The sequence below is a fragment of the Panthera uncia genome (assembly GCF_023721935.1).
Source record: "Panthera uncia isolate 11264 chromosome A3 unlocalized genomic scaffold, Puncia_PCG_1.0 HiC_scaffold_11, whole genome shotgun sequence".
NCBI classification, from domain to species: domain Eukaryota; kingdom Metazoa; phylum Chordata; class Mammalia; order Carnivora; family Felidae; genus Panthera; species Panthera uncia.
In genome coordinates this window covers 9,959,096-9,970,876 of record NW_026057578.1, presented here as the reverse complement: position 1 = coordinate 9,970,876, position 11,781 = coordinate 9,959,096, and the positions used below count along the sequence as shown (strand labels likewise).

The 11,781-nt window shown below is 45.1% G+C and overlaps 1 protein-coding gene across 1 annotated transcript; it reads right to left on the bottom strand.

Moving 5' to 3' along the window:
- Positions 1–10,725: 10,725 nt before the first annotated feature.
- LOC125936361 (HIG1 domain family member 1A, mitochondrial-like) lies at positions 10,726–11,345 on the bottom strand. Its single transcript, XM_049650385.1, has 2 exons — positions 11,314–11,345; positions 10,726–11,249 (listed from the first exon to the last, which is right to left on the bottom strand). The coding sequence occupies exons 1-2, from the start codon at positions 11,343–11,345 to the stop codon at positions 10,916–10,918; spliced, it is 366 nt and encodes a 121-aa protein (XP_049506342.1). The 3' UTR covers positions 10,726–10,915.
- Between the last annotated feature and the right edge of the window lie 436 nt (positions 11,346–11,781).

Here is an 11,781-nt window from a genome sequence, read left to right as displayed (position 1 = left end):
ACACTTCTCCAAAGAAGACATCCAGATGGCCAACTGACACACGAAAAAATGCTCCATATCACTCATCATCAGGGAAAGACAAATCAAAACCACAATGAGATACCACCTCACATCTGTGAGAATGGCTCACATTAACAACTCAGGCAACAACAGATGTTGGCGGGGATGGGGAGGAAGAGGATCTCTTTTGCATTGTTGGTGGGAATGCAAACTGGTGCAGCGACTCTGGAAAACAGTGTGGAAGTTTCTGAAAAATTAAAAATAGAACTACCCTATGATCCAGCAATTGCACTAGTAGGCATTTATCCTCCGGATACAGGTGTGCTGTTTCAAAGGGACACAGGCACCTCCATGTTTCTAGCAGCTCTATCGACAATAGCCAAAGTATGGAAAGAGCCCAAAAGTCCATCAATGGATGAATGGAGAAAGAAGATGTGGTATATATATACAATGGAGTATTACTCGGCAATCGAAAAGAATAAAATCTTGCCATTTGCTACTACGTGGATGGAACCGGAGGGTATTATGCTAAGTGAAATTAGTCACAGAAAGACAAAAATCATATGACTTCACTCATATGAGGACTCTAAGAGACAAAGCAGATGAACACAAAGGAAGGGAAGCAAAAATAATATAAAAACAGGGAGGGGGACAAAACGTAAGAGACTCTTAAATACAGAGAACACAGGGCTACTGGAGGGGCTGTGGGAGAGGGAATGGGCTAAATATGTAAGGGGCACTAAGGAATCTACTCCTGAAATCATTGTTGCACTAGATGCTAACTAATTTGGATGTACATTAAGAAATAAATTACTTTTAAAAAGAATAAAGTAACAAACATTACAATAATGAGAAATCAAATTCAGAAAGAAGGGAGAAGGTCTTCAAGGTCTCTCGCCATGAATTCGTGCTGAAAGAAGATGGCGTAATAAGACCCGCAACGCACACAATTGTTTGCAAAATCAGGGAAACCCACTTCACATCACTTCTTGGCCTCCGAGGCCAGCGTCATAACCAAAAACACACATGGTGGTTGACTGTGTGTCACAAATTGGAATGACATGGGAAGGAAAGACAGACAAAAACCCTCTGATTAACTAATAGCACCCAACACAGGCGGCCTGGGCGGCTCCACAGCACTGGTCTATGAAAAGCAAGGAGAGGCGGCTTCTGTGACCACAACAGGAAGGATTTTACGCCCTTAGTGAATAATATTTGAATTATGTTCCCCCACTTGCAGACCATTTTGCTGCTCGTTATCTTATCTGCCCAGTCCTGTGAGGCGGCAAGACAGATATTATTTAAAAAAAAATTTTTTTTTAACACTTATTTATTGTTGAGAGACAGAGACAGACTGAGCATGAGCAGGGAAGGGGCAGAGAGGGAGGGAGACACAGAATCGCAAGCAGGCTCCAGGCTCCGAGCTGTCAGCACAGAGCCCGACGCGGGGCTCGAACTCACGGACCGCGAGATTGTGACCTGAGCTGAAGTCGGATGCTCAACAGGCTGAGCCACCCAGGCGCCCCAAGACAGATATTATGATATCTGACAAAAGACTTGTATACAAAGTAGATAAAGAATAAAAAAAAAATTCACACCGGAAAGGAGAAAACAAGATCGGCAGGATAAGCCTTGCCGACGTATAGTGAGTGCTTGCTATGGCCCGCTCTGAGCAGGGGTTCGCTTGTATGAATTGGTGGTACCACCCAGGGGGTTTATATCCAGGGTGTATTCTGACCGGCACCTGCCAAATTAGCTACCCATGCTGATTCTCCTTATTCAAGGTAGCCGTGTTCTATAAAGTTGCCGTGAACACCGAATTCTCAAATGCCGAACCATTGCTGTTAGAACAAATACAGAGTTAGGTTCCTCCTCCGAGCCTATGGTCACAACATTTTCATCCACCAATCAATACACATCCTTGTTTCTCGTGTGTCTCTGTTCAAAGACACCTTATTTAATATACAATGGTGATTCATTAACGTTGAGCTCATGGCCAACATCACTGTAACTCATGCCTGAAGGAAGCCTAATTAACACTAGGATTTGCCTCCTAAGGCACATGCCAGTCTTCCCCTGCTTCAGAACTTGTCAGAACCTCCCCTGCCCATTCTAAGCAACGCAGTCTCCAACAAAAAGCACAAAGATATGCGAAACATGGCAACAAATAGGTGGGGGAAAGGACATGGGTACAGCATGAGAGCTGAAGTGAGAAATTGCAATGATAGCGGTGGAGGGTGCCTGGCTGGCTCAGTCAATGCGTGCGACTCTTGATCTCGGCGTTGCGAGTTCAAGCCCTGCCTTGGGTGTGGAGGTTACTTAAAAATGACAGATCAGCTAAAGGGTTAGTATCCAAAATCTATAAAGAACTTATCAAACTCAACACCCAAAAAACAAATAATCCAGTGAAGAAATGGGCAAAAGACATGAATAGACACTTCTCCAAAGAAGACATCCAGATGGCCAACCGACACATGAAAAAACGCTCCACATCACTCATCATCAGGGAAAGACAAATCAAAACCACAATGAGATACCACCTGACACCTGTCAGAAAGGCTCACATGAACAATTCAGGCAACAACAGATGTTGGCGAGCATGCAGAGAAAGAGGATGTCTTTTGCACTGTTGGTGGGAATGCAAACTGGTGCAGCCACTCTGGAAAACAGTATGGAGATTCGTCAAAAAATTGAAAATGGAACTACCTACGACTCAGCAATTGCACTACTAGGCATTTATCCAAGGGATACAGGTATGCTGTTTCGAAGGGACACATGCACCCCCATGTTTATAGCAGAATGATCAACAACAGCCAAAGTATGGAAAGAGCCCAAAAGTCCATCGATGGATGAATGGATAAAGAAAATACGGTATATATATACAATGGAGTGTTACTCGGCAATCGAAAAGAATGAAATCTTGCCATTTGCCACTACGTGGATGGAACCGGAGGGTATTATGCTAAGTGAAATTAGTCAGAGAAAGACAAAAGTCACAATGACTTCACTCATATGAGGACTTTAAGAGACAAAACAGATGAACAGAAGGGAAGGGAAACAAAAATAATATAAAAACAGGGAGGGGGACAAAACAGAAGAGACTCAAAAATATGGAGAACAGAGGGTTACTGGAGGGGTTGTGGGAGGGGGGAAAGGCTAAATGGGTCAGGGGCACTAAGGCATCTACTCCTGAAATCATTGTTGCACTATATGCTAACTAATTTCGATGTAAATTTTAAAAAATAAAAAATTAAATTAAAAAAATTAAATAAAATAAATAAACTCTTTAGGGGCACCTTGCTGGCTCAGTCGGTTGAGAGTCCTCTTTGATTTCAGCTAAGGTCGTGGTCTCACGATTTGTGAGATCGAGCTCCGCGTTGAGCTCTGAGCTGAGCACGGAGCCTGCTTGGGATTCTCTCTCTCTCTCTCTCTCTGCCCCTCCCCTGCTTGTGCTTGCTCTCTCCCTCTCTCTCAATAAATAAATGTTTTTTTAAATCTTAAAGAAAAAAGAAATTGCAATGTGTACCAGGCACTGCTCTTTGCATAGGTCTGCAAATGACTGAGAAAATACCCAGAGTATTGATTTGGGGGTTGGAAATAAGCTTTCGTGGGCAGCTAAAATATGCAATTCTGGAATGATGGGAATCCACTGCCTTTTGAAGATCACGTTGGCGTGAATGCGGTCAGATGAGGCAGCCTCGTCGTGATGGTGAAGGTGTCAGGGCAGGGGAAACGTTGAGGTAAAGTTTCTCGGTTGTTTGCATCTGTGAGTCTCCCAGCTGACCCAGCTCCTCGTATTTCAGGAATCATGAAGCAAAAGCGATGTTTTCCATTGTATCTAAACACCAGAGATTTCTACACATTCAAGACAAGTTACAATTTGTTACTGAAGAATTCTCAGTGGCCAGGAGATTTCCATCAAGAGGTGAAGACTGCAGAAGTCCTTCTTCTCCAGGACAGGAAGGCACATGTTGTTACCTCCCTATCTCTAATTTGTGAAGCATATTTAAAAACTGATGCTAGTATATTTTGGCTCTGGAAAATTCAAACGTGCTGCTCACATTCACGTACCAGCAGGCACTGGTTGGGTTCTACTTTGGTTGTCTGGGTTCTGATCCTAGCGTTCTCATAACATAGATGTGTAATGTTGAACAAGTTAGTGGGACTCAGTTTTCCTCATCTGTAAAATGGGGATAATAGAGACAACCTTGTTATAACGATTCCGAGGGTGCCTGCCGCATAGTAAATGTCTTACAAGGTCAAGGAGTGCTGGCTTTTAAAAGGCAAAGTGGGTCACATTCACTAAGTCTTTGTTCTGTTCCAGGCAGCGTGCACTGTGTTAAGCAATCCACATTGCAAAGTGCATTTAAGTGGCGCTTTGGAGAGCCATCGCTGGATATCTGATCTAAAGGAGAACCTCTCCCAACCCCGCTTTTTCTATTGCATAGAGCCCGGATCATGGCTTTCATTTACTTTATTTACATTTACGTTTTGGTCTGTTCTCAACGGGAGAATGCAGGTCCCCGAAGGGATTTTATTCCTCCCATTCATCTGTATGTCTATCCCAAGGCATGCAGTAGGTGCTCAATGAATTCGTTAACTAAATAAATGAATGAGCCTCAGATTCCACGTCTGACCTGAGTCCCTGCTGCAGGCACAAAGCTGTGCTTCCTCTCGTGACCTACACAGTGATGGGGAGGGTGCTGGGGATGGGTGGGTGGGGGGGCGGTAATGGTCCTGAGGTTACAGCAGCACCATCTAATCTGGTGGCCATTACTGGCTACTCAAATTTAACTTTCAAGGAATTAAAATTAAATAAAAGTAGAGATTTGGCTCCCCAGGCACACTAGCGCATTTCAAGTACTCGGTACACACAAGTACTGAGTACTCAAGCACTCAGTGGTACTAGGTAGCCTGGAGAGAGCACATTTCTATCATCACAGAAAGTTCTATTGACACAGCTGACTTAGAGCCAGGGGCCCTTGGCTATGTTTACAGACTTTTTTTAAAATACATTTTTTAGGGGCGCCTGGGTGGCTCAGTCGGTTGAGCAGCCGACTTCGGCTCAGGTCACGATCTCGCGGTCCGTGAGTTCGAGCCCCGCGTCGGGCTCTGTGCTGACAGCTCGGAGCCTGGAGCCTGCTTCCGATTCTGTGTCTCCCTCTCTCTCTGACCCTCCCCCGTTCATGCTCTGTCTCTCTCTGTCTCAAAAATAAATAAACGTTAAAAAAAAAAAAAAAAAAAAAGAAAATACTCCCTCTCTGCCCCATTACAGACAAAGCTGGCTAATTCCTACTCCGGAGACTAAAGATCTTGGTAGATTTTCCTTTTTCTCCCCAGCCCGCCCCCAACCTTTGTCTTTTCTTTTACTTTCTTCCATTTTTTTTTTTTAAAGATCATAATTATCCTGATAATTTGCAGGTGTAGACTCAGACCGACTAACCAAACGGACTTTCTTTGGCAAGCAGAGTGCAGGAGGGATTAGCTGTCATGCAGGGGCGTTCATGTGAAAGATTCCTCTTAGATGAATTTAGGGAACAAAGCCCTTGTGGTCAATGATTTCTGTGGGTATGGAAGTAAAAGACTGGCCGAGCCCTTTTGTCAGTTTTGAGCACAAATCATACAGTTACTGAATACCCCCAGCCGCAGTCGTGTTCTTTTAATGCTTAACTCCGTGACCTCACAAAAATAATTGCTGGGAAGCAAATTTACTTAGCCCTCTGCCTTTATTTGCTGACCAAGGGGCTCAGCCGATAGTCATATTGTTTATGGAAATGCGGGAGGGCGTAGGGTGTGGGGAGGAAAAAGAACACAATTTGGCTAGGGAAGATGGATGTATTGAAAGGATTCAAGGGATTTTGTCTTTGCTTTATAATTGGAGTCAGGATTTCCCTTCAAGTTACGCACTGCAGATGGGAAACTTCTCTGGGTCCCTCTGCCCAAAGCCCTGTTAAGCCCTAGTCTCCCTGGGTTGGCATCTGGCTTTTTAAATCCTCGTCATTTTTAGGAGTAGGATAATTATCACCTCTTGCCCGCTGAATGGGCTTTTTCAGATGCTGAGAATGTCTTTAGGCAGAAAGAAAAGAAATTGATTCGAAATGGTTAGTCTGCTTTGGAGGCAGTTGTGCACTTTGGTTTTCGAATCTCAGAATTTCCACGGGTGGGCTTGGAATTTTACTTGCGCGCATCTTGGCAGGGAGCCCCAAACAGACTTATTTCCACACCCTCGTTTTAGAAGAAGACCGGTGACTTTGATTGCAGGGGGGATGACCCCACTGATTTGGGGACTGTCTCGGTGGGCAGGAAAGTAGGGAGATCTTCCAGGCTTTTCATTTGGAAAATCACAACCTGGGTTGGCAGCAACAGATAGGGGGGAAAAATGATATTACCAAAAGCAAGTTAGTGACAGGACTTTACCAGGCCACCTCCAGCTTAAGCCCCTCGAATGCAGTACCGAAAGTGGCTTCCTTAGCAAAATCCTTAACCACCCAATCAGTCAAGCCATCTGATAACTGCTTATCTTCTCTAATGCGATTGAGATTCTGTTTGATGCCCCTTTGCATTCCAATCGCAAAGCTCATCTTAGGTAAGCACCTTGAGGAGAAAAAAAATTCATGAGCCTCAGCTTCTGCATGCACGGAATTTTCTCTTCACAATAGAAGGAAACATGTTAAGCTGGGTGGGGGTGGGGTGGGGGTGTGGAGGCGGTTGAAAATCTTTGAAAGGGAGGGGTACGGTGTTCAGTTTACACGCAGTGCACACACACACAGCAAGGTGCAACACTTTATTCCGGCTAATGGCTGAGAAACAATAAAAAAAAGGCTATTTCACGAGGCATAAGAACGTTATGCGACTATATTTCCATCTCCGTTAAGAAAACTTCATCGTAACGCAGCGCCCAGCCTCTGGGGCTAAAATAGTGAAGCAAAGCGATCCTATGAGCCAGGGAAACATGGGAGATGAACCAGTTACTCTGTTCTCCATTTTCGGCCCCCTAACTAGGCAGGAAGAGTGAAAAACGTGTGTAAGTGAAGATATCCAGAATTTGTGATGATCGGAACTTGAGGTCCCCCCCCCCCCCCCGCATTCACAGTCCCTTTTATGATCGGCTCTAAAGTGAGACAGAAGTGGGGCGCCTGGGTGGCTCAGTCAGCTGAGCATTCAACCCGACTTTGGCTCAGGTCATGATCTCGCTGTTGTGGGATCGAACCCCTTGTCAGGCTCTGCGCTGAGTGTGGAGCCTGCTTAAGATTCTCTCTCCCTCTGCCCCTGGCCCCTGCTTGTGCACGCGTGCTCTCTCTCTCTCTAAAAAAAAAAAAAAAAAAAGGTGGGGGGACAGAAGCAGAGTGCCCTCTCATAACAGTGAAGTAAATGGGAATAGCCTGGCACACAGTAGGTCCTCAAAAGAATCTTAGCTGTCGAGTTTTTTTTTTAATGTTTATATATTTTTGAGATGGGGGGGGGGGCGGGGAGAGGCAGAGAGAGAGGGAGAGAGAGAATCCTGTGAAATCATGACCTGAGCTGAAATCGAGTCGGAGGCTTAACTGACTGAGCTACCCAGGCGCCCCTCTAATCTGTGTCTTTATATTTAAAGTTGGTTTTTTGGCCCCTGTCTTTTTTTTTTTTTTCTTAGAGAGGGGCATCGAAAGAGAGAGAAAGAGCATCCCAAGCAGGCTCCATGCTCGGCCGGGGAGCCCAAGGCGGGGCTCGATCCCAAGACTCAACTGACACGCAACTGACTGACTGACCCACCCAGGTGGCCTGGCTCTTGCCTTTTTATGCAGCCCGACAAGCTCCGGTTTTTTAATCGGAATGTTTAGGTCATTTACACATTTCTACTTACAGTGATTTTTATTTTTATTTTATTTTATTTTATTTTATTTTATTTTATCTTTTTATTTTTTCTTGCTTTCTTTTGGATTGAGTTTTTAAAACCATTTTTTTTTTTAAGTTCAGTTTTTTTTTGTTTTTTGTTTTGGAGACAGAGCGAGAGAGCAGGGGAGGGGCGCAGAGAGAGAGAAAGAGAGGGAGAGGGAAAATCCCAAGTGGGCTCCATGCTAATACCATGAAGGGGCTCAATCCCATGAACCGGTAGAGTGTGACCTGAGCGGAAATCAAGAGTCGGATGCTCCCCCGACGGAGCCGCTCACGTAACCCATAATTCAAACCTTTTTGCCCACTTTTTAACAACTCTGGAATCTGCATAACCTCTGTGATCAATTTATTTTGAAATAAAAAACAAATGGCCCCCACAAAATAAAACCAAACTCGGAAAGTTCAACTTGTTTCAAGTTCAGTGACCAGGTAGCAAGGGTGGGAGACAAATCTGAGAATATTTTCTGGAATTTATCGAATTTCAAGTACCCTGAGGAAGAAAATGGGTCTGTTAGATTTGAGGCTACACAGCCGGGGGCTCTTGGTAAGTGGGTTTAGAAAATAATTCTCATAGCGAATGGCCAGGGGGAGCTGAATTCTGATGTTCTGCTGTTCCTCCCCAGCATGGTTCGTCTTCTCATGGTTGTGTAATCAGAGCTTATCACAATGACTAGCATAGAATCACCGTGCAATAGACAGGAATAAGCATGAGAGGCTGGGTCAAACCCTTCAGTGCCAGGAATTCAGCATCCAAATTTAAACCTGGTCACTGTTGGTACCAATATGCAACCAGAGTTCCCCTCCCCTCTGCCTTTTTTTTTTTTTTTTTTAAAGATTTTACATTTAATTTTTTTTTTTTTTTTAAGTTTATATTTGAAAGAGAGAGAGAGAGAGGGAGAGCAGAGGAGGGGGCAGAGAGAGAGGGAGACACAGAATCCAAAGTGGGCTCCAGGCTCTGAGCTGTCAGCCCAGAGCCCCCCACAGGGCTCAAAGTCACCAACGGTGAGATCATGACCTCAGACGAAGTCGGACGCTTAACTGACCGAGTCACCAGGCACCCCAAGATTTTAACTCTAAGTAATCTCTACACCCAACATGGGGCTCAAACTCACAACCTCAAGATCAAGAGTCACGTCTCCACCGACTGAGCTAGCCAGGCACCCCTCCATTTTTTTTTTTTTTTTTAAAGAATACTCTAAATATAAAGCTAGGAGGCCACTACTTCCCCCCTACAATTGCCAGCCCATCTCTCTTCCCAAATTGAATTTCTGGGTATATGTGAATCGGTATTGTGAGGACGGCCATTACGGGGAGGGACAGAAATCTCTTTGCCTCCGAGATAAGGCCACTAAGTAGATCTAATGTCTGGGACAGAGCTGAAGCGGAGGATAACTTGGGTCTAAAGGCATCCAATTTGGGGAGTTTTCCTTAACCTTTAAGGCTAAATTTATTCTCCATGCTAACTCTGGCAGAGGAGTCCCAAGGCGTGCTCTGATAGGCTCAGTGTGAGCCCTTGCTCATCTCTGAACCAATCAGGGAGGCACTGTTGGTAGGAGACTGGAATAGAGCTCTCTAATTGGCTGATCTCTGGGTGAGTGGGTGGGGGAGACACAATAAGGCACCTTGATTGGCAGTCTCCCCATGGTCCAGGCGGGGAGGGCGTTCTCCAAGGAAAGCAGAGTGGCCATGGAAGAAACCTTGCTAGAAGACAGGAGCAATCTATTGCCCAACCCCAGGGGCCATCATTCTCAGAGAATCACACGGACGTAAATGTCCTTCGTCCTTGCACAAATTGTGTGTGTGTGTGTGTGTGTGTCTGTGTGTGTGTGTTCACTTACTTTAATAACACTACATTTACCATGTTATCACCACAGAATGTAAATTCAGGTCAGACAAGAAAATTCCACAAGTGCAATAAAGCATTCTGAAATATACCAAAGTTTGTGTATAATGTCCGACCAAACCACCTTGCTGACAAATCACTACTCACTTCGATTATAGGTAATTGGTTCACATCTATGCTTCTTACAAAGAAACATAAACAAATTTCATACATTTAAAAAGTGTTTTCCATTTACCTTTGCATTAGTCCTTAAAATACACATTCCCATTTCCAGATGACATTTCAAAATTATTCTAATACAACAGCAGCATAAATATAATTCTGCAGTTATAAAAAAAAGCTAAACTGGGACCCATACTTAAGTTATTCTCATGTGTACGCATGATTCTGAAATAAATACTACTTCTAAGCAGCTGTCATCAGGTTTTTAGGTTTGGTTTAAACACACACACACACACACACACACGTTCAGTTGTGGGCAAGCATATTCTATGTGTTGCTCTGAAAGGAGTCTAAGAGGCAACCAGCCCTAGAAACTGAAGTACTCGACCAGTCTGCAAAACAGGCAGAAAAAAGTTAAATTACACAGGATTCCTACAGAACATCCAAAGCACGTGACAGTCTGCAGCCACTGGGAGGAGTTCGGGATTGCCAAGTTGTTCTCTTTGCCACTCATTTCGTCAGAAGACTTTAAGAAGATGCACGTTTTACCACTAACGAGTACGTTTATAAGTGACGTGTTTCCTCTGGGCTAATGTGACTCCCTGGAATGACCCAGCTAACTAGTCACTAGTAATTTGGTTACCAGGCAAATTGAGCCTGCAAGAAAGGACGACAATATTTAAATTCCCACGTTGTTGTCTGACCCATTCAAGCCATTGATTTTCAACATATAAGCTCAACGTGCGATGTACAGAGCAAGCACCACCAACAACACCAGGATGGCTTCTCTTTTTCTTTTTAAATGTTTTTTTTCGGAATGTTTATTTTTGAGAAAGAGAGAGAGACCGAGCATGAGCGGGGGAGGGGCAGAGAGAGAGGGAGACACAGAATCAGAAGCAGGCTCCAGGCTCTGAGCCGTCAGCCCAGAGCCCGACGCGGGGCTCGAACCCACAAACCGTGAGATCATGACCTGAGCTGAGGTCGGACGCCCAACCGACTGAGCCACCCAGGCGCCCCATGACAGCTTCTCTTTTTCTAAGGTTTAGGTTTTGCCCAGAATTCCTTACACATGGAATAGCCCACACCCAGAGTCATTGCTCCCACGACAAAGCCTTGGGCTGCCAGGCACACGTGGATCAGCTGAACAGACCTTCTAGTATCTTCCCTGCTCTTCAATGGATACGGTCCATACGCAGCAATTGCTGCAAAGCCTGCCATTCCGCTGGGAACAAACGGTGCCTCCCTAGCCCTTCGGATACGCCTAGATCCCTGATCATCATACGAAGAAAGAGAAACATCCGTGCCGGTGGACAAAGTGACGGAAGAAGGTGCAATGACAGGAACTCTCAAGCTCCAACCGGTTTCCGTCCTTGCACAAGATTCTAAAAATGCTACCTCAGCTGCCCTGTGTTAACATAGTAAAGCAGACTTACCCAACACGAGGCACTTCAGTCTCCGAGTACATCTAGGTGATGGGCCTTCCTCTGCTTTAGTCCGAATGTGGCTTCTCAGGAGCTGGCAGCCTATGACCAAATGATGCATTTATTTACCTCCAAATCATACACGTCCGTTATTTATTTCAAAACAGTATATAACGTGAAGGCATAACCTGATGACGGGGACCCAATCACTCTACAGATCTGCACTGAGTTCCCAGCAGCATACCAGACTCCTGCTTTTTGTTTGGAAGTAAACTCTGAACCCAACGTGGGGCTTGAACTCACGACCCCAAGATCAAGAGTCCCATGCTCGGGCACCTGGGTGGCTCAGCTGGTTCAGCGTCCGACTCTTGGTTTCGGCTCAGGTCACAGTCTCACGGCTGGGGGCGTTAAAGCCCCGTGGGGGGCTCTGCGCTGACATCCGAGGAGGCTGCTCGGGGTCCTTTCTTTCCCTTGCTCTCT